At 40.9% G+C, this 23491-nt stretch overlaps 1 protein-coding gene and 1 long non-coding RNA gene across 14 annotated transcripts in view; one reads left to right on the forward strand and one right to left on the reverse strand.

The window, feature by feature from the left end:
• The window catches only part of LOC106557642, a 67893-nt gene extending 66610 nt beyond the window's left edge, over positions 1-1283 (reverse strand). For all 4 annotated transcript variants that reach the window (XR_005376935.1, XR_005376933.1, XR_005376934.1 and 1 more), the window contains exons 1-2: positions 1185-1283; positions 26-106 (exon numbers count right to left, since the gene is read on the reverse strand). This is a non-coding gene — a long non-coding RNA (uncharacterized LOC106557642). The remainder of the gene's footprint in view (positions 1-25; positions 107-1184) is intronic.
• A 573-nt stretch (positions 1284-1856) lies between these two features.
• Positions 1857-23491, forward strand: part of NEK10 (NIMA related kinase 10) — a 228214-nt gene continuing 206579 nt past the window's right edge. For 3 of the 10 annotated variants that reach the window (XM_038570664.1, XM_038570669.1, XM_038570670.1), the window contains exons 1-3: positions 1862-2013; positions 18188-18295; positions 18576-18636. In XM_038570664.1, coding sequence (XP_038426592.1) covers positions 18225-18295; positions 18576-18636 — 132 coding nt within the window. In that variant the 5' untranslated portion in view covers positions 1862-2013; positions 18188-18224. Of the gene's footprint in view, positions 2014-2150; positions 2268-15115; positions 15221-17897; positions 18052-18187; positions 18296-18575; positions 18637-23491 lie in introns of those variants that run through there. The other 7 variants (XM_038570673.1, XR_005376940.1, XM_038570668.1 and 4 more) reach the window with 7 other exon arrangements.

A 23491-nucleotide genomic window follows, 5' to 3' on the forward strand; every position in this document is an offset into this window, starting at 1 on the left:
TGCAGACAACAACATGGATCCTTACCAGGTAAAGAGGATAGCTCTCTTCTTCCCAAGAGGCAAGTGTTCTTTATGCTTAATCTTCTATGCAACTTCCACTTCTATTCTGGAAAGGCCAAAACATTAGCTTAACATTTTGTTGAGAAAGACAAAGAGGGGAAGCACATTCAATATTCTGATGAAGGAAAGGAGTTCAGTGGAATCATTTTTGTCTCACTGCTAAATATTTAAAATGTCTTTAAGAGAAGACCTTTTCAACTCCACATTATTCAACTTATGTTTTCTGATTAGTAACATTAATCCTGCTAGGCTTTATGTTCTCTGAAGTTTAATTAGTTCTGTTACATTTATCTGAGTGACTTTCATTTCCCCCTTCTCTGTTTCCAAAATGGGACCTACCTTGTTCTTGTAGGTTAGAATATATATTTTTAATTACCCAACCTCAAGTGTGGTTATCCCATTGAGCCTACTTTTCGTTATTATTTAAAAAGAAACATCAGGGAATAGTTCATTGTAAGCATTTTAAATCAAGTTTTGGGAGATGTAGTCACTGTACTAATTGCCACACTGGTGGCCTTTTTGAGCAATATTAAGATGAGATCAAGTAGGCCCTATACTTGAAGAAATACGGTGCATCAGTGTGGTTAAGACTAGGCTCTAGACTGAAACCACATAGGTTCTACCTATGCAGAACTGTGTACCTTATATCCGCCTCTACCATTTACTAGCTGTGCCAGTAACTAGCTGGGCAACGTAGAAAACTTACTGTGCCTCCATTTTCAATTCTAAACCAGAATGAAAAGTCATGACTACCAGATGACATTGTGGAATAGTGTCTGGCATAAAATGAGCATGGATATTTTTCATTTTTTAAAGCTTCATAATGTGACTCCTTAAGACTTTGATGCAGTTCGAAAAAAAATTTTTTTTTCAAGAAGCTTCAGACCTTCACAAAAAGAGACTTGCCTATGCTAAGTGAACCGGATAGATGTCTTAAATGCCCAGTCACTTTTATTTTCACAACTCTATTCTCATTGAGGTGTGCAGTGCACTTGAGTGACTGAAAATGTGTTCACACTATATGAAAGCTCTGTAGCGTTGATCCTTTCAAACGAATGTCTGGGAGATTTTTAGTCCATAACAGATCTTGAAACTAAGCACGAGATGAAACAGTTCTTCCTCACCCGTTTTATTTCAAATGCTAAAAGTTGCGCACACGAAGTCCAGAAAAAGCCACAGGGCTTAGGAAACCTGTCCTCGGGCTAGTAGCCCCAGGTCGGAGTGAGCTGGCCTGGTAGCCCCAGGTCCGAGGGAGCGGCCCGGTGGCCCAGGTCGGAGAGAGCCGGCCCGGCGGCTCCAGGTGCGGGGGAGCTGGCCCGGTGGCCCCAGGTCCGAGGGAGCGGGCCGAGCGGCCCCAGGTCGGAGGGAGCGGGCCCGGCAGCTCCAGGTGCGGGTGAGCTGGCCCGGTGGCCCCAGGTCCGAGGGAGCCGGCCCGGCGGCTCCAGTCGGAGGGAGCCGGCCCGGCAGCTCCAGGTCCGGGTGAGCCGGCCCGGTGGCCCCAGGTCGGAGGGAGCGGGCCCGGCAGCCCCAGGTCCGAGGGAGCCGGCCCAAGCAAGGTCCTACGGCCCACCTCCCGCCGCCCGGGCTTGCAGCCTTGGGGCCAGAAGCTGCGCGTTCTGCGGTTGCCACGGCAACGCCGCGGCAGGCGTCACCCGTCGCTATGGCGCCCGGCACGCCGCAGCACGGCCCTTCCTGATTGGCCGAGGCGCGCCGGCGAGGCGGAAGAAGAGCCGCCGCCATTGGCTCAGGCAGCGCCGGTTGGTGGCCTGAAGCAGGGTTTGACTGTACCAACGGCGCAGCAGGCGGCGGTGTCCCCGGGGTGGAGGGGACGCGGAGGGGACGCGGAGGGGACGCGGAGGGGCGCCCCGATCCGGAGCCGCGGGTGGCAGCAGCAGAAAGGATGAGGAGGCAGGTTTAGGAGTTGGCCTGGAGGAGGGCCCTCCCTCGGGCGCGGTGAGTGGGCGGGAGCGGGCGTCCCCCTGCGCCGCGCGCGGCGGGAGGCGGGGGCTCCCGGGAGAGGCCGGTCCCGGGGGCAGCCCCGAGGCCTGCGGGCGCCGCTTCCTCGCCGGGGCGCTGCGGCCGAGCGCGGGCTGTCGCGGGTCGGGGGTCGCCGCGAGTCTGCCTCCGGCGGAAGGGGTGGGCAGGCGCCGTCAGCGTGTTCCTGGCCCTCTCAGTTCGGGGAAGGAATTCTTTTGCCTACGTGGAGCGTGAGTGTGTCTCTTCCCTCTTGTCCGATACCCCTGCAGCCTCGTTGGTGAAAGTCTTTATGGGCGTCGCTTTTCTGCCTCCCCTTCTGCGAGGCTGCTTTGACTGCCCCTCCGCCCTCCTGCACCACGTGGGTGAGCCTGTCCCCTTCCAGCCTTCACGCGTCGCGTGTCTGCCTATGGCTGGAAAGCCGCCACCTCCAGCCCACGCTGCTCCACGAAGCGCCAGACCCCCAAATCCAACCGCCAGTCACCTCCACACTTCAGGTGTGCAACCCCAAAGGCTAGCTCCTTCCACCCCCGCCAGACTGCCTCACCCTTGGATTCCCTATCTGGGGCAGACCTATCCACTCAGTTACCAAAATCACATTCCAGGCAGGGTCTCTGACACCACCTCTTGTGCATCTCCATCAGTTACCGAGCCTGCCCCTTCTTACTAGCTGTCATACCAATTCCCACATCATCGTCTCCGTTCTCGGTGTATTGTAATTTCCACCAGTCCGTTGGTTAAATTCAGCACCCATCCAGGTCCCTGGTTCCAGTCGGGCCCTATCTCATCCGTTTTCCCCGAGAGTTAGGATCTTTCTAAAAAACAAATGATAGCATTTCGTTCCCTGCAAAGATTCTCTGTTATCTTACTCCAGACTCTTTAGTTGGGCCTTCCATCAGCATTACCAATTTGTTCATTCCCAGAACATGCCACACTCTTTCCCCTGTGTGGTAATTGTGCCTGTTGTTCACACTGCCCACAGTGGACTCCACTTTTTGCACCCTCCCCACCCCTGTTCTCTCTCCGTAGTCTTTCGCTATGCGTTGCCTCTTTACTTTTCTATTCCCTTCTCTAGACACTCTTTGTGAAGGCAGAGGCTATGTTTGTCTCACTCGGCATTTGTTGTATTTCTCACAGTAACTTCCTTATAGCAGGGGCTATAACAGATATTGGTTAATCGAATGGATCTCTAATATGGGAAGTCATTGTTTTTCATGATGTCCTTTTTCAGGTTCCAGAAAAGTCGGAAGTAATTTCTGGCCAATGAAGCTTTTGCTTATAAAATATGAATGTTGAATTTGTAGATTTTGCTTAGATTTCAAGACCCTTAGTAATTGGAAACTACTTCAACTCAGAGTCTATCTGCATAATCATTATGATGGTAGTTGTTATTACATGGCACAAATTTCAAGCAGGAAACAGAGAGTACAGTGTAGGTTGCAGGAGAAAGGCTTTGGAGTCAGAGATACATGGATTTGAATCCTGGCTTCTGCATTTTAGTTCAGTGGCCCACAGCAAATTACTTAGTCTCCAATAAGCGTCTTTATTTGTACAATGGGCTGATAATAGCACCTATCTCATCTGATTATCTTAAAGACTAAATCTGCACAATTCATATCAAATTCACAGTACCTTATACTTAGTAAATTTTCATATGTTTAAAAAATCAAAATACAAGGATGTTTGTAGCAGTTTTATTCACAATTGTCAATATTTGCAAACAATTGAGATGTCTTTTGGTGGGTGAATGGACAAACTGATACCACCAGACAGTGGAACATTATTCAGTGCTAAAAAGAAATGAACTATGAGGCCATGAAAAGACATGGAGGAAACTTACATGCCTATTACTAAGTGAAAGACGCCAATCTGAAAAGTCTACATATTGTATAGATTCAACAATATGACATTCTGGAAAAGGCAAAAATTTGTAAACTGTAAAAAGATCAGTGGTTTCTGGGAGTTGGGAGTTGGGGAGAAATGAATAGACAGTGAACAGAGGATTTTTAGGATCGTGAAAATATATGATATTATAGTGATGGATACATCTCATTATATATTTGTCCAAACCCATAGAATGTATACCACCAAGAGTCAACCCTAAGGTAAACTGGACTTTGGGTGATCATGATGTACCAATACAGCTCATCCTTAGTGTAAAATATATCATTCTGGTGAGTGATTCTGTTAATAGGGGAGACTCTGCAGTTTGGGAGCAGGAGGTATATGAGAAATCTCTGCACCTTTCTCTCAGATTTGTTGTAAATCCAAAGCTGCCCTAAAAATGTCTTCACAAAAAAGAAAAAGTAACATACTAAAGGTGAGAATTGTGAAATTTCCATGTTTGGCCCACAGAAGATACAAATCAATCTTTTAATTCATTTAAGTGCAATTTCTAGGACATCCTCCTCCTACTTGATCATGCTATACTACTCGATGACAAACTTTTGTGTATTGTCAACAGCATGCAAACAGGTAAGACACTCATTCATTAAATGAGTATTTGTTGACAATCATATTAGTCTAGGGCACCATGCCAGATAGGGCAGATCAAAAGGAACTGCAACTAGTAAAGTCCTGAGGAGGTGAAAGAAGGGCCCAGAATGTTACTCCTGCCTCTCAGAGCCAGCCCATCTTTGAGGCCAAAGTCAGAGTGAACGGAGTTTGAGCACTTAGATAGGAAGAGAGGAGCTAGAAGGTCGTTCAGACAATTAACGAATATTTATTGAGCACCTGCACGTTTGGCAGTGAACAAAACAAGGTCACTGTTCCTTTAGAACTTATGTTCTCAGGAATAGTAGAGCAAGATGTGTAGGACACAGACTTTCCAGCCAAATTGCCTAGGTGCAAGTGCGAGCTCCCCCAACTGCCAGATATGAGACCTCTGGCAAATTACTTCAATTTTTTGCACCTCAGTTTCCTGTAAAATGGAGTTGTTTAGTTACATGAATCAATATTGACAAATTTCTTAGAACTATGGTGGGTATATAGGAAGTATGTACCTGTAAAAGTAGCTGTTTGTATTTCTTGGGCGAGAGAGATAAGTTAACAGTTAAAGCAGGGTAAGGGAATAAAAAGTCTCTGCTGAGGGACAGATTGTGTGGCTTGGATTTGGGAATGAATCTAATATTTTTGAAAGACTTGGTCTATTTCCATAGGAAAGTGAACATTAAACATATTCATATCTGGGTGACACGTGTGATGACTTTAAAAACCCTTGAAAATAAGCACTGATTTTTCATAATTACTCATGCTTATCCAGAGGTCAGACTTAACCTCATCTCAGCTGAAATTTCAATAGTCATGATAAAATAAAGGTCATACACCCAACTCCATTGACTTGACATCACCTCGGGGGTTATTAAATCCTACATTAGGGATAATTCTAATTAATCTGGGTCCTAGCTTCACAGCCATTAAAAGTCAGGACCGGTGGCTGCCTGCCAGGGATTTGTAACTGTGGGTTTTGCTTTGATGAAGCTAAGGGGATTTCAGGTGGTCCCTCGGGTCAGGTGGTGCTGAATTAAGACCATCTGTGAAGCAGATGCCCACATACTAACTTCTCTATCTTCCCAGCACGCCTTCTGAGTCAGAGTAATTTTCTCCATGTGACAAATGGAAACTGAGGCTCAGAGGGTGACATGACTTGCCCAAGGTCCCACACCTGGGGAAGGCAGGATTTAAATCCGAGTCTCTTTGATTAGGGCAGCATCAAAACTATTCCCTAGGAAGCAGATGTCAATACCATTTAAAATATCTGACTGAAATCTCTCTGGTGCCTACAGGCATGACCCAGCTCTGCATGTTACCCAGACAGTTCTAGGCACCCATGGAATTCTGGCCCCAATTTTCCTGGGACCATTTCCACCCAAAACCTGGGTCTTGGAGAATCTCAAATAGAGTGTATTTTGTTATGTAGAGTAAGGAGGGAAGGGGGTGAGATTTGACATCTGAGTACTTTGTACACACAGACCTGGCCAAAAGGAGATCTACTCCCCACCTCTCCAATCAAAGAATTGAATTGTAGACAATGACGTTCTTAAGAATATGGCTTTGAGAGGCATTTGGGGGCTTGGTCGGTTAAGCATCTGCCTTTGACTCAGATCATGATCCTGGCATGGAACCCTATGTTGGGCTCCCTGCTCAGTGGGGAGTCTGCTTCTCCCTCTGCACCATCTCTCCCAACCCTGACTCATGTTTGTGCATGCTCATACACATTCACAATAAATTTTTTTAAAATAAATTTTTAATAAAATAAAAATAATAAAATAATAAAATAAATAATAAATTAAAAAAAAAAGTCACAGAGACAAAATGACAGTCGACTGGCTCATCTGGAAAAGAGACTAGAAAACCCTTCTATGAAACTTGAAATAAAAGCTAGAAGCTGAATGCAGAAAGCACAGCAGCCATGACCCTAGGCCATCGGAAAAAATTATATAGTATTTAGTGTATCACTTGTGAAAGACAGGGAATTGTTAATTTCAGAAAAGTGTGTATGAAGTAATATTTGATTATTAATGTGGCAAACATTTATTTAGAAAATTCACTTAGAAATAGAGAGCTGGAAAATTTCCACCAATAAGTGAGAGTTATTATAGCAATAGATTAACAGGGAAGGATCTTCCTGGCTTTAAATTCCTGTCCTGCCACTTAACAGCTGTTTGGCCTACACACATAGTGCTTAACCTCTATGGACCTTAGTTTGCCCATGTTTGAAAGGGGAGAATGCTGGTAGCTGCCTTCCAGATTTGTTAGGAGACTTGTATGAGTTAAAGTATGGAAAGCACTGAGCATGGCACTGGCATGGGCAAAGCACCATGTAAACATTTGCTCTTATTATCGTTGTTCTATTACTAGATACAAGATCTTAGCCAAGTTACTTAGCCTCTCATTGCCTCGGTTTCTTCTTCAGTAAGTTGGAGATCCAACACTACCCACCACATAAGATCATTTTAAGGATTAAATGAATATACCAGAGTGCTTATGATAGTAAACCTTGAATAACATTAGATTTAAAAAAATTAAAATCAGGACTGCTTGTCATTTTGAAAATAAAGCTGTTTTTTTTTTTTCACTTTGTGTCTACTATTTGTTTTCAATGAATCAAAGTCAGTGAATATAGACAATTGATTTAAAATGAGCATAGCAGGGACACCTGGGTGGCTCAGCGGTTGAGCATCTATCTGCCTTCAGCTTAGGACGTATTCCCAGAGTTCCAGGATCAAGTGCTGCGTCAGGCTCCTGTATGGAGCCTGTTTCTCCTCCCTCTGCCTATGTCTCTGCCTCTCTCTGTGTCTCCCATGAATAAATAAATAAAACCTTTTAAAAATTCATAAAATGAGCATGGCAGGCTCTTCAAATTGAAGTAATAGTAATATTACCTGTCACAGTATTTATAAACAGCTATCATAACAATTAGTTACATTTCTGTAGCTATTGACAGTGCTAAAGGGGTTTTGCTTTATTTTATTTAGTTCCAACTACCACTTTATAATGGGAGATATTATTATTTCTATTTTCGGTAAATGAGGAAACTAGTAAATAGAGAGGTCCTGGGGCTTTCTGAGGTCATGTGGCAGGCACACACAGAAACCAGGTCTCGTCCACTATTGGTGCTCCTTTGGAATACATCTTAGTGTTGTAGCCAGAAGAATTCATGTTCTTAAACCAGTGGAGACCACATATTCATAGGATGTGCATCTATATGCTACACTTGAGATAAATATGAATGCTCATCTTCAGGAAATACTATTGTCCTGTTTCTGTATACTTGAGGTAGTCCATATTTAGCATGAATATCTTATTAACCTTGTGGCTTCCTTTACTTTGTGGCTGTGTTTATGATGAGATTTTTGTCAGACCAACATTTTGTAACAACTGGATCCTGGTCAGCTGAGGCAAACTTATTATTTGTTGATAATTTTCTCCTGCTATCTTTATTCTTCATATTTAAACAATGATACTCCATTTATACTTAGAGCTTCCCAATCACGTTTCACTTGGGATTTTTTTCATTCATTCACTCATTCATTCATTCATTCATCCATTCAGCAATTACTCATTCAATTCTTAGCAATGCTTTTCTGGATGCCAGGGATGAGCAAACTGGCGGTCACTCTATCCCTGACTAGTTTACAGTACCTAAAGGAGACAGACATTTATTAAATTATTGCCTGAATCTGACTCTTTATTAAGAGCTACAAGACAGTGCCTGGTGAAGCTGTGGCCTCCTAAAGGAGCAGTGGAAATTACCTTAAAGAATGGACACTTGAGTTGAGACATGACAAGCCTTCTCATACCCATCTGTTTGTTGAGTTTCTTGAGTCCAGGAGTAGAGATCCCTGGGTGTCTAGCAGAATCAGCTCTAGAGCAAGGATTCAGGGACCAGGTATTAGTGGAACTGGCTAGGGAGGGCGGCAGAGGCATCATCTCCATGGAACATGTTATAGGCCTCGTTGATTTTTATTGTTATCCTAAGAGAAATGAGAAGCCCACAAAGGCTTAATCTGTCAGAGTTGTACCATAAAAAGGGTGCTTTTGTTGCTGTGTGGAGAATGGATTCCATATTGTTGGGTAGAGAGAGTAAATGGAAGTTGAGGGACCATTTAGGAATGGATTGCTGTAGGTCAGGTGAGTGAGGAGGGAGACTAGGGTGTTGGCAATGAGGGTGGAAAGAAGTGAATAGATAGGGAACATATTAGAAATAGTAGGAAACTAGTCAGGATTTAGTAGGAATAAGGGGGTGAGGATGAGAAAAGTGCAATTTTTTTTCTGAGGTTTATGCCAAAGGGCTGTACTTTGAGATTATTTACGACTATTTTGCTTCAGAAGTTGGATGTAGAATTAGAGGCTGCCTCTCATTCATGCACCATCATTCACCTCTCTCCACATTCCTCAGCTTCAGTTCAACTCACCTACTTGCTGTCTCCCCAAACCACTCCCAGTATTTTGCCTCCATCCCCTTATTCATTCACTCTCCTGGAAAGTTCATCACATACCCCACCCATTTTTCTGGACCTTCTTCATGTCCCCAGTTCATGAGCCTTTCCATAACTTTTCAGCTCACAGTGATCTTCCCCCCACATTCATTCAATTTATAATCTCCTTTAATTATATAGGTTAATAATATAATAAGGAAGTTAATTGCCTATGCTTTTTGACATTTCTAGAATTCTTATTTAATCCCTGTATTAGCGTGTAGAGACTAATACATGAGAAACTACCCTCCTGCCTTAAAGCCCAATAGCAGTAGTTTCATATTGTTTAGCCTATGTATTTATGATTTCACACACACACACATGCAAACACAAACACACACTGAGATGTGGATAGATTGTTTTTGCAGTGCCCAATAGTGTCTTGTGCACATTCAGAGCATAGTAAATAAATGCACTGAAAACAAAGTGTTATTAGATGAAATTTAATTTAATTTTATGGCTTAAAAATACTTATAGTTTCTTGTAGTGCCTCCAATTGTTATGAATATCAATGTGTTTACTCAGTGTTTTTTTCACCCTTAAAAGGTCTACAGTTTGGGCTGAATCCATACTTGCCTATTGCCACCATGACTCATTTATTATTATGAGGGTTCACCTTGGGGGTAAGACATATTTGACCATGTCTTATTCATTGCAGTATCCTCAGTGCTGAGGATTATTGAGGGCATCAATAATTCATTTTTGAAGGAGTGAATGAATATTGTTGTCCCCTCTCTGACACAAAAACAGAGAATAGAATGTATTCTTGCAGGGCACCTGGGTGGCTCAGTGGTTGAGCGTCTGCCTTTGGCTCAGATCATGATCCTGGGGTCCTCAGATCGAGTCCCGCATCAGGTTCCCCACAGGGAGCCTGCTTCTCCCCCTGCCTATGTCTCTGCCTCTCTCTCTGTGTCTCTCATGAGTAAATTAAAACAAAACAAAACAAAACACATATTCTTGCTGTGTTTGGGGTCAACAAGAAAAGAGAAATTTGATGTGCTTTTTAAGTTACTTTCATTGACTAGTTAATATAAATTTTCCCCTCATATCATCTGGACCTTTTTTTTTTTTCCTTTTCAATCTCCCTGTTTAATATATGGGTCTCTGATTTCATTTGTCTTAACACAGGTACATGACAAAATAGGTCTTGAGTAGGTTTGGGTCAGCAGCCAGACAAGCCGTGAGCACAGGCATATCACAAATAACCATTATGCAGTGGCAGTTGAGGGGATCTATAGAAACTCTGTTCATATCTGCAGATATTTCCCTTCACCAAAAAAGGTATAAGTTTCAATGGGAATAAAGCTTGAAAGAAGAAAATTATAATGGTATCTGTTGCCACATATTCTAGTTGATTCTGGAGCAGCACCGGCTGTCCAACTTGGGTCAGTGCTGCCTAGTGGAAAATGAGGGCAAACTCTTAAAAAAGTATCTAACACACAGCAGATGGTCAATAAATATTTGTGGGAATGAGTGGGAGACAGTACAATTGGGATGTTTTATTCCTTGTACCTTAAAGTGCTTATTTAGATATAAGAGAAAATTGTTTAAAATATAAATGCTTTGCACAAAGAAGGGGTCAGGTCTCCTGACTCAGGAGCAAGGCCATGATGATACTTGCCCTGAGCTGGCGACAGATTCCTGCCGATGGAGGTTCTGTAGCAACTGTGTCTTTGTTTTCCTCTGTATGGTGATACTAGGATACACCGCCTACCTATTTCACACGAGTGAGCTAGGATGAATGAATGGATGTTTGCAAGCCCCCCAGGGTCCAGGAGGTGGAGTTGTGCAAGCATCCGTTGTTATTAGATCACCCTTTGCCCTTGGCTAAGGGCCAAGGTCAACAAGTTCTCCCATCTACCTGGATTGCCATTTAGGATTTAGGCCCTGAAAGTGAACTGGGCTCTGCTTTCCTCCTTTTAAAGGTGTTGTGTGGCCTTGGATACCTGTACCTCTCTGGGCCTCAGTTTCCCCTTGTGTTAAATGAAGGGTGCTGAATCCTGATATTCAACCCATGACCGGTGGATTTGTTTTATCTGTCCTGTGCAGGAGTTTTGTTTTGCTTCAGTTTTAATATGAGTTTGAATCCCTTTAGGAAGGATATGCCTTTACAGGTTTGACGGAAGTCCTGACTTTAATCTGTCAGTCCTGCTATGCCTGTCACTCACTTACACTCAGTTCCTAGGCCTGCAAGGTGTTAGAAACCCTCCCACCAGATGTTCTCTAAGGGTTTTTTTTCATATAACAGATGTTTCTGTTCTGCTAGCTCCACAACTATTTCCCATTAAAGAACAATCACAATGTAACATAAGGGATAAAATCAACTCTACGGTTTAGATAAGTCGACTCCCTTTTTGAGGTTGTAACAGGTACAGGTATAAGCAAGTTGTTTCTTATAGGGAGTTCCTTGACTTTTTGATCACTTTACTTTCAAAATGTGTGTGTGTGTGTGCATGTGTGTGTTTTATTTTCCAGTCATTTGACCAATCTAACTTGACATTTTCTGTGCAAGGGTTATAGTTTTCTAAAACACAACTAGTTTGAAAAGACCAAGCTTTCTATCTCTGCTAGATTAAGTGCAGTTCTTTGTAAAGAGGAAACACTTTCTCTATTCTCACAGCACTTTATTTTTTAAGAAAGATTTTATTTCTTTGAGAAAGAGAGATTGCATAAGTGAGGTTAGGGGCAGAGGGAGAGGAAGAAGCGATCTCCCTGTTGAGCAGGGAGCCCGATGAGGGCTTGATCCCAGGACTCCGGGACCACGACCGAGTTGAATGAAGGCAGACTCTTAACCACCCAGGCGCCCCTCTCATAGAACTTTAATTAAATAAACTGTTCAAATGGCCAATGCATTTTGATTATTCTGAAATACTTTGGGACTTCTATAAAAGCTGCAAAAGTAGTATGGTGGGTTTGCATCTACCCTTCACTCAGCTCTCCTTCCCTAGTGCTAGCATCTTTCATGACCATGGCACAATTATCAAGATTAAGAAATTAACTCCTAACTAATGCATTTTAACATAGTTGTCTGGTTTCTGGTTTTAATTCTCTATGTAAATTATATCTAATTTTAGCTACTTTGTTTTCAAAGAACCATTTTTAAAGGAATATTGAGGGGAAAAAATCTACTGTAAAGGATGTAGGGATATGATTTTTCATTTTGCTTTGCCAGCTAGTTATGGAGCTGAAAGTCCTCTCAGTTTCTTTAATGTGTACTTGAGCACAGACAGATCTGTAGCTTGTAATCTAATATGGAGGTTAACTGTCATTCATCAAAGGAAATAAGGACTCTCTTTTGTTGGTACAAGGAAGTTAGAACTTCCTTTTGTGGTAAGCTTTATAACAGTTTATTTTAGTGCTTTTTCAAAATAATAAACCTGATGTAGCCAAAAGTGGTAATTAACTGGAGTCATGTTAAGCTCTCTTACTAATACTGCTTTCTAAGTGCTGTTTTTCTTTACTATTAGTAAATTTAGTAAATAAAATGTGGTATTTACAAAGATGTGACCTAAGTGACTAATGAGAAAAAAAGGTATTACTGGGATTTGGAGCTATTTTCCATCAGGAATCTAATGACTTTTTGTTTTATCTTCAGTAAAGATGAAGGCATTTAAGGATCTTCTGAATGGTTTAAGGCAACTGTAGAATAAAAAAATAATTTTTTTTAGAGTCTGAAAACCATATCACAAATACTCACCATGTTACTTAGTTAGTGGGTTTATATTGTACAATTTAGATTAGTTACAGACAATTAGGTAATTTTACCATAGCATGGATTTCTTTCTCTGTCATAGGTGTTTACCCTGAAATTACCAAGAGATCATGAGCAAATGAGGTGTGTGTCTCTGGAGACTTCTTTTAGCATTAACCCACATTCAAACGGCAATAGGAGATAGGAATTACTTTTGAGAGTCTTTTTTAAGTGTATTAAAAAAAATTCAGCAATGAGTCAGTACTGTGATCATGTCTGTACTTGACCAGGGCTGTAACCCTGACCCAGACTGAACCCATTTGGCTATCCCGTAAGGCATGGAAAGATCCTTTCTCTTCCCTCTGAGGTAGTTTTTGGGTCCCATGACTGAAATATGCAGAGGAAAGATATTGAAAGTTTCTGTTCTTAAAGTAATATGCACTAGGATTTTTATATATAATATTTCACTTCACCCTCTCTCTTTTTGTAAAGAAAAAAATACTAAATTTCAGCTTTCACACTTAAAATCAAAGGGAAATCCACCTGAACACAAGTGTTTATGTAGCTAGTATTATAATCTCTTTGGCCTCATCTCATCTGCAAAATATATGTTAGAAAAATGAGTGGTGTTTGTTTTGTTTTGTTTTATTTTTGTTTTTAGCAACAGAACCCTTTTCTCCAATGAAACTGTACACAGAACCCCAGGGAAGTGGGACTGCCCTGGTTTTAAATGGGAAGCTCATGTTCAGCCCTGACTTAGCCATGGTTCTCTTTCTCCTGGGCTCACTCTTGCCCTCTCCTGGTTGTCCTGGAATTCACAACTACTCAGTCCTCAGACACTGCACTTGAGGAAATAGTTCCCACAGAATCATCTAGCGTTACTGTGAGAACAATATTACTATTTGAAAGGAGAGACTTCAGTTTTGGGATATTTGGGTGGTCTTCAGACAGCTATGTTACTGGCCCATGAGGAAATAAGTACAAAATTGAGAGTGATTAGAGATCTTTACAGCAATTCAACATTGCTGTGATATCCACGTACATGATCAGTGGATTTATCTTGCCAAACAGGATATGGAAGAAAAGTATCAGTCCATGATAGATTACAAATTTACAAGAGACTTCATAGGTGGTTTGAAAAGCACTGTTCATGAATATTATTTTATAATGAACTCTAATTTACCTCCTAAAGACTGAATAATTGAGATAATTCCTGAATACATTCAAGAATATTGTAGCATTACAAATGTTCATCAGTTGATTTGATTTGTGAGGAAGCTCTAAGAAAGATTTTTGAATTAAAGGAGTAATGACACAGGTTTGTTTTTTTAAATAGTCCTTTTATCCATTGATCCATTAATTTTTTTTTTATAGAGTTAATATCTGTTGTTTGCCTTCCTTGTGTCTGGTGAATAGGGAGGTCCAATTCCTGGTCTCATGGGGGTAATCATGCAATTGCAATATTTTGTGCACAGTTTTGCAAAGTGGGGAGTACAAGCTGCCCCAGGGCACTGAGGAAGAGCACCAGGTTTGGAGTGTTAAAGTTGGCTCTAATCCTAATATCCTAAAATAATTGTTAAAAAGAAAATAATTCATGAACTTTGGTAAAGCTACCTTAGCCAATCCTTGTAGATTATGACACAAATATTTTTTTTGAGGTTTTGTACTGTGCTTGTACCATGCCATGCCCTGTTTGGTGCATGGGGGATATATTTGCGTGTAAAACAGGTACAGTCTCTGCTCACATGAGCCTTACGATCTAGTGGAAGGAAACAAAAAATGGGCAAGAAGATTTCTGATGTTGGTGAGTTTCAGGAGATGAAACAGGGTGATGTGGTACAGATGAGTCTGTGGTTCATCAGAGGAGCTTGCACCAAAGCAGGGACAACCTGAATGACACGAAGGAGCAAGCCTGAGGATGAGAGAGCAACAGCAAGTGGCAAGTGTCCAGGCTTACAGACAGGAAGGAACATGGAGTTGCCATGTTCCTGAGCAAGAGGGAGAGGGTAGAAGTATCAGAGAAATGAAAGTCATGGAGAGGTCATGCAAAGGTGGGAAATTTGAGACTGTGCTCAGTGTGTATCCCGAGCAAGATGCTTGTACCGTCATTGTCCACAGCTCTTCCACTGGGGTTGGTGATCACAGTGGATGACATCGGTATCCTACCCCAGTCTCTCTCATCCTTTAGGACTATTTGTGTGTTGGGTGTTGCCTTCAATATTTCTTTGCTTCTTATAGCCAGTTCCTGAGTCTCTTTTTTTGGAGGACTCCTCATAAGCTCCTAGAGTCCCTCTACCCCCAGACAGGAGTGTCTGGGGAATTATGACCTCCCTCAGGGACCCTTACCCAATTACTGAAGGCTCCAGAAAGATGCAAGACTGCTCTCTTCCCTCAGGTTTAGACAGTCCTGAGGCATAATCGATACTCCAGAGCTCCTCTTGGAATCACACTGAGGCTGCCCTCTGAAACCTCTTGGTAGCACCCTTGCTTGACTTCTCTGGAGGATACTTTCTCAGTAAGTTATTGGCCTCTGGGCAACTTCACTTAAGATGTGAGCTGCTTTCCCCTCATCCCTAGTTTTGGATTATAACCACTGGTATAACTGTGATTGTTTTTGTTAATTTAAAATGGGATTAGGTGGAATATTTCAGAGCATTCCCAACTTCTCAAAGTTTTCTTCCGAATAATTTCCATTTTAACAACCATCAAGTGGAAATGATTTTGTTTATTATCTGAAGGCAATTATCTGTTTCTACTGATTCCGGTGGATTTGTTTACTGTTTAATTAAGTGAAACATTTCCAGAGAGTTATCTGTTCTCACTCTTCCAGCTCACAGAGTAGACATTCATCTTAAACTGATAAAACTATTAGATGATTATTTCCTGTTCACACACCAGGTCAATCAAATTATGGAGATTAAACAAGGGAATAAGACAGGGTGTTTAGCAGGTATGATCTGGGTAGATGTGCTCTCCTTCTGGCAGAAGAAGCCTATGTCCGAGCTTTTCCACACATTTTCCTGTGCTAATCCTTGTGGCTTGTGGCTTTCATTTCCTACTTCTGACACAGTATGTAGCTCTGGTTTGCACAGGAAATGGAAGCCAGCAGGCCAATGTGTGTATCTGGCATTTTCCCCTCAGTCCTTGAAGGAAAAGTAAAATCAGATTCTATTAATTTTGATTGGATTTCCATTTATTTTAGAACTTTTGGAGTATTTTAATATCCAAATATAAAAAGCACTTAGATCTTTTGCTTTTAAAATTATTTGCAGATCGTCATCCATGCTTCCTTTCTTCTACCCTCTCGTCTTCCCTCCTTCCCTTCCTTCCTTCTTTCTTTTACAGAAAAATGAATGTGAAATTCAATCTTTATCTGAATACATCACAAACCATAGTTTGAAGTCATTAAGTGGGTTTTTATTTGCTTGTGGTGGAATTATATGTGTGTGATAGCCTGTTTTACCTTTGGCAGTTCTCAATCTGCGATTGGATATAGTAAATGTTCAGTAAATATTTCTTCATTGTATGAATCCATGGTGTTATGTCCTAAGCACAATCCTAAAATATCATTATTATGCTTTTTGGAGTGTGCATCTGTGAAGAGAGCCTAGTCCCCAACTCGTAATTCCAGCTCAGCTTTTTGTCATAAATATGAAAGCTGTATTGGAACAATTATTTTTTAAATCCTTAGATAAACTGTCTTTGTACATTTTACAAAATAAAGTTTCGCTCCATTCTGTTGCAGTGAAACACCCATTGGCACATTCCTTTTGCCTTTAAATATCTCTGAAACACTTGGATTTGACCTTCGATTTCACAATACATTGAGGCATGCAATTATAAGACAATAACATGCTTTTTCATGCCTGAAAATAATTCTGAAGTCAAGCTGTGGCATTAAAGCACAGTTGGAAAATTTTACATCTAATCAAATTAAGCCAATAGCATATTTAATTTTGTATTTGCTATGTGACTGAAAGCATGGGTATCTTCAATTTTTTGTTTGCTTGTTTCTATTCTGGAAATTAAAACAATTGAATCAGAAATGGATTAAAAAGGGCAAACAAGTAAATTGTTTTCCATTCATTGGTTAAGTAATCTGCCTTATCTCTTATCTTTTGCATAGGAGTGGGAAATAGTATTAAAATTTATCCTGGGAAGGGTGACCATGATGACTACCAAGTTTATCCAGAAGACTGAAATGCCAGTTGGGTTGTATTCCCAGGCTGGCCATCCTCACTGTCCAGAATGTTTAAAAACAAACTTCAACCGAGTAAATTTTAAAGATCTTACTGACTTTATTCAGTGATTCATGAATTGGACGACATCCATTCTAGCAGATAGACAGGAACTCTGAGGAGCCTTATAGGCAGAAAGGAAGCAGGAATGAGGAAATTATACTAGTCAAAAAATAGATTGGGTATTGCAAGGTTACTTTTTTTTAAAGGGTAACAACATGGGTATATCAGGCAGATTATTTAACTAATGCTGATCTGATGATTCCTGATTGGCTAGTTTAAGTTTTCATATCTGAGAGTGCTAAAAATGTATTGAAGTTTGGTGGCCTGGGGCTCAGTGTAAGTGACTCCATTTGGGGGCCTGTTGGCTTGCTCTTGACAGGCTGAATGAGTGCAGGGGCTGTGCAAGATGGACCCAATTCTTGCTGAAGAGCTTGTCACTACACTTGGCCCACCTGGGGATTCAGGTGGCAGTGTGAAAGCTTTAGGAATTCTGGAAATCCAGTGAAGTTTTGTGCGTTACCTTTGATACTGTAATGCTTATTTGCAGCTGGGTGGGGCTTCCTCTGGGCTTTTAGGTAGATGACCCATTATAAGGGAGGAACCTCTTGAATTAGCAGCATACAGTTAAGGATACTTGTCGAGAAGACAAGCAAGGTGACATAAAAGCATTAGTTGGACTTACGGTACTTGCTTACAGTTACATGTTTTAGGGAAACCCTCAATGGGGGCACTTTTCCTGACAAACAGAATAGTGTATTTGTTGGAACAATGGGTCAGAATATTTGAAATCAAGGATGACTCAGAAAACAGAGGCTCATGGGCTTTTCTATACCTATAAACTATGTCCCAAATGTATCTGAAGGCCTTTGAGTGATAAATAATAAATGCTACTTATGTATTTTTAAAATATTTATTTATTTATTATAGAAAGTGAGGAAGGGGCAGAAGGAAAAGGAGAGAGAGAATCTCTATCAGACTACCCACTGAGCACGGAGCCTGATGTGGTGCTTGATCCCAAGACTCTGAGATCATGACCTGAGCCAAAAACCAAGAGTCAGACGCTCAACCAACCAAGTTACCCAGACGCCCCTAAGTGCTACCCATAGTAATATTTTTATTGTTGTATTATAAATGAATGTTATTTTTTGCATATTTAAATAAGTATTATAAAGTGACTTGCATGAGGATATTTTGGAGCACAAACCCAACTAAAGTTTTCCCCCTCTGGTTTATTTTGAAAGGCATGCAATGTTAATTCTGGGGCATTGATATTTTACAATGCCTGATCAAGACAAAAAGGTGAAGACCACAGAAAAATCAACTGATAAAAAACAAGGAATCACCACCAGGTAACCCATTATTGAGTCTTTGCTAATTATTAACTCAGACAGTGGTAGGCAACCAGAATTAATGGCTTCTTAGGAAATAGAGTAGACCCTTGACAATGGCTGTTCTGGGTTATGGTGTTTACTGAAATGTTTGATCTTTTCTAGAGTTCTAAAGGAAATGCTTAGTGTGTATACACTTCCGTCTATAAGATAGGCCTTGGAGAGGCAATGCCCATCAGTGGGGATGACTAGTTCACCTGGAGTCTTCAGTTGGTTCACACTGTGTTCTTCTTTCTCCTAGGGACTACTCAGATCTTAAAAGACTTCGTTGCCTTTTGAACGTCCAGTCAAGCAAACAACAGGTAGTGTTTTCAAAGACTATGTATGCATTAATAAAAGAGAACTCACATGTTTCCAAAAGGATTGATATAACATTTTTTTAAAAAGATTTTATTTATTTGTGTGTGTCAGAGAGAGAGAGAGAGAGAGAGAGAGAGAGAACAAGCTAGGGGGAAGAGGCAGAGACAGAGACGTGAGCAGACTCCTCACTGACCAGGGAGCCTAACATGGGGCTCAACCCCAGGACCCCAAGACCATGATCTGAGCTGAAGGCAGATGCTTAACCTACTGAGCCACCCAGGTGCCCCCAATTTAACATTTTTATGAACAATAGTATATCTGCTTTTCTTAGTTCTTAAATATTTTTTGTCTTTCTTCATCTGGCTGTTTCCTTCATACCTGGTTCAGGTTCTGCCAAGACTCAGCATCTACAGCCTTTTCATTCTCCTTTCAGTCCTGGAATCTACTTTATTTTCTGTTTATTGCCATGTGTCCTAATTACCAAAGCCCTTCAGTCTAGAAACAGCATACTGTACTATTGAATGCCTGTATTTGACTCTTTGGAGCTTTAGGGAATTTGATTTTTTCCCAAACACTGATTATTGAGTGTCCTTTCTACTCCCCTCCACCCCTCTTCATGCTGCCCCGTTCCTACAGTACGCCTCTGATGCTTGCTGCACATTTTGTCTCACTGAAAAGAGGGGAAAGGAATGAATTTGGCTATTTTTATTTTTATTCATTTATTTACTTTTAAAGATTTTATTTACTTATTCATGAGAGATACATAGAGAGAGTCAGAGACATAGTCATAGGGATAAGCAGGCTCTCCGTGGGGAGCCTGATGCAGGACTTAATCCTAGGACCCCCCAGGTCATGACCTGAGCCAAAGGCAGACACTCAACCACTGAGCCACTCAGGTTCCCCTTGGCTATTTTTATGATAGCATTTTTATCTTTTTATTACATAGAGAGAGAATGATACCTCTACTTGAATTTATCTTCAAATTTTTCTTTTTGGTTTTACTTTTGTTAGACTTTGGAGAATCATGAGATTAGAGGCCATCGGTGAAGATTTGGGGAACAGCTGAGTAGACACTGAGCACCATTAGTTGGTAGGGATGGTTCTTGAACTGCAGTGACCTGGCACCAAAGTCTACTATTTTATACTTGTTCAAGTAAATTTGTTGAAGAGCTTGTGTAGTGGGAATCTTGATGGATTTTGATATATCCATCAAACTAGCAGAGTACAATAATATCTTAATCTAATCTATTTATTTATAGTCAAGGATGACCTTCTAATGATTTGATGGCACATAAAGGCCAAATAATATAGTTCATGTTTAGGGAATGTTTACTATGTGTCTGCTGCATCTCTCTGTTTAGTTAACCACATCTCCCACTTTTATAAGTTAGGAAACTGAGGCATAGAGAGTTCAGTGACTTTATCAAGACCATACAGCAAGCTGGTGGTTGGACTACAGATCTGAACCCAAACTCTACATCTTTGCAATCTATGCAATCTATGTGCCTAGCCACTGAGATACCTTTTAAATGACTTGGGAAATTAAATTACAGTTCAAAAGACATTTGGATCCCTGATTTGGAGTAAACATAGTCATAAAATATCTTTTCACCTATCAGTCCTTCTTCTCTGCTATTCATACGATGGCCCTCAGGAGCAATTTCTTCCCATCTGTCAGCAGTCACTACTGCTCTTTGTCTATCCCTACCCTGCTAAAAGAATCTCCCCGATTGCTGCCCATAATCCTTCATGGACAATTACTCCAAATCACATTCCTTCTTTCTTGGATGGTGAGCAAGGTAACTCAGCATATGGTTTTGATTGTAGTTCCTATTCCCTTTCACTGTACATTCTAAGATGTAACCACGATGTCAAAGTCTTCTACTTTTTCCCTTGACTATTCCCTTCTCCCGAATTTGCCCTTCTCCTAAATTTCTTTCCTATAAAATCTAATCGAGTTGTAAGACCCAAAACTAGTGACACCACATCTGCAAAAAAGCATTCATTTTGCATTCTGGAAGTGAGCTTTCTCTTCCCAAAGCACTTTCTTTCACAGTTGTAGCACTATGTTCTTCCTTGTTTTGGAAACATTTGTCTACATGTCTTACTTCCAGATGAGAATATATATTTCCCAGCAACTTTGACTTTGCCTCTGTTTTATTGTATCCTCCATTTGATAAGCTCTTGGTCAGTTTTTGTCAAATTGAATTATGGCTTAAAATAATTGGGTTACATCATGAGCATGTATAACTTCATGGCCAGAGTAAAAGAAACACCAATGGTGTGGTTTAAATTAATTAATTAATTAATCAATTAATTAGTTAATTTATTAGAGAGAGAGAGAGTGAGAGAGAGAGAGAGCGCAGAAGCATGAGGTGGAATGGGGGAGCAGGCAGAGGGAGAGGGAGAGAGAAAATCCCAAGCAGACTCTGTGCTGAGTGGAGAGCCTGATGCAGGGCTCAGTCTCATGACCCTGAGATCATGACCTGAGCTGAAATGAAGAATCAGACAGTCAACTGACTGAGCCACCCAGGCATTCCACTAATGGTTATTTTTTCATTTAATTTTCCAACTTTTTTAAAAAAGATTTTATTTATTTATTCATGATAGACATAGAGAAAGAGAGAGAGGCAGAGACACAGGCAGAGGGAGAAGCAGGCTCCATGCTGGGAGCCTGACATAGAACTCAATCCCAGGTCTCCAGGATCATTCCTGGGCCAAAGGCAGGCACTGAACCGCTGAGCCACCCAGGGATCCCCTAATTTTCCAACTTTAAAGCTCACTCTGACTAGATCTATTGTGTCTCCTATCAACACCACTTTCTTATTAAAATCTAGCCAGGTTAACTAAAGTGAATTTAATAGTTCCTCCTTTAACCACTTTTAGAATTTGCAGTCTGTTGTCTGACAAGTTCACATGGATTAGCTTTTTATAAGGTCTTCCACATGTACAAAAATGCATATTTGTAATGCTTGAATTATTCAGAAAGTAGGTGGTTCTAAGAAAAAAATGAAAATGCCCTCAATGATATGAAGGTCCCGAGGTTCACAAAATTCATTCCTAATTCTGTTGATCAAACCTTAATGCATCCTTAGTTTTGAAATAATACATGTTATTCTGAACACCCTATTCTCCTTTCAGTAAAATAGTGTGGAGAAGAAAGATATTGGAAAGGATAAATCAAGCATTTATTTATATCTTGCTTGTTCTAGAAAGAATGTAAGGAGGGTTTTACAAAGATACACAAAGTAAGACAGTTTATCATAAATTAAAACCAGGCCCAAAAAAGAAAGAAGAACAAGGGTTTGAGACAAAGTAGAGGGAGGCACACAGAGATTCTCATTGAAATATGAAAAGTGACTCACACATTTGGATCTGAGATTTTTAGCAGTCAATTTGCAAAGAGAAATTTGGGAGTAAGGCTCAGTCATCTAAATTTCCGATCTAACAAGACCTGGCCTGTTATTTGCAAATGGACCAAAATGGCCAATTAATCAGTTGCAGAGGAAATTTACTTTGCAATTTAGGCAGAGAATTGCAAAGACCTGAAAGTCTTTTATCTGAATCTCTAATGTGCCAAGCCACTTCCCTGTTCCTTCCTTGTGTTCCAATGTTCTACTTTCGTTTTTTGCCTGGACTGCTCTGTGTATCTCTGTGTGCCTTGTTTAACCACATTAGAGCTTGATGTTCTGTGGGACAGTCCCACAGTGGGACAGAACTGGGGACAGACACACTGAGGAAGCAGGGTTAGAATAATCATAACCTAAATAAAGACAATTCTAGGAAAGGAATTGCTCCAGCTTGTTGAAGCAGAGTGAAGTAACAAAGTTAGTTGGAGATTTCACCAGAACTTTCCACAAATCTTGAAGAAATCTACTGAAAGCTGGAATTCAGCTTTCTTTTCCTTTACATTCAAAACCAAGGAACTGAGAAATTGGTTTGCAATAACTAAAAAAGGTAGAAGAAAGAACAAATGAATTCAGTAAAGACCCATTATATACCTTGAGATACAGGTGATTTTGATAAATACTGTGGAAAGAAAAGTCATAGGGCACAGTTCCTGTGTTCTGAGAGATAAGGCATAGGAAAGACAGTCATCACATATGACAAGGCAAGACATGATTCCTGAAGGAATGGTACAGATGGTGGGTATATGGATTTTGACAGGCATAAGGAGGCCTCTCCTAGCTCAAATCACAGGAAGGGAATGGTTCTTGAAAAATAGGCTAGTTTTCCATCAGTGGAATTGGTGGAAAGGCATATCAGTGAAGTGAGTAAAATAATCAGGTATCTAAAGAAAATAACAAGCATTTGAGTAAAATGGTGACCAGACGTTTCTTTTGGAAGTAGTGGTACCTAGAGCTAGATGAGGTTGTGCAGTGCCTGAAAGCCCATCTACACATTTTGTATTTGGTCCCATAAGCAGTAGGGAATGTTGACACTTCCAGTCAGAGGTGACACAATCACATTTTTAGGAAAGTCCTTTACTTCAATCTGTAGTCTCTTTACTTTCCACTCATTCTATTCAAGCTGCTCAGGCACCTCTCATTTTCTAGAGCACAGATAGCTGTCCTCTGTCTTTGAGCCCATAAAAGTCTGTCTGGAATACTCTGAAATATTCTTGGCATCCCAGTTCCATGGCCCACCCTATCTTTCCTTTACTGTTTACCACAATAAACCCTGTTCACTCCTCTCGCAGCCTGTTCTCAAGTGTTTACAACAAAAGTGTGGAATAGATGAACTCATCTAGAGGTGGTGAAGAATGAATCAGTTTAGCAAAGAGACAGGGGATAAAGTAAACGTTCACTTGACTGTTTTGCATTTGAGTATGTAATGTGTGCAAGGCTCTGTGCAGGT

The sequence above is a fragment of the Canis lupus genome, chromosome 23, assembly GCF_011100685.1.
Source record: "Canis lupus familiaris isolate Mischka breed German Shepherd chromosome 23, alternate assembly UU_Cfam_GSD_1.0, whole genome shotgun sequence".
Taxonomy (NCBI): Eukaryota; Metazoa; Chordata; class Mammalia; order Carnivora; family Canidae; genus Canis; species Canis lupus.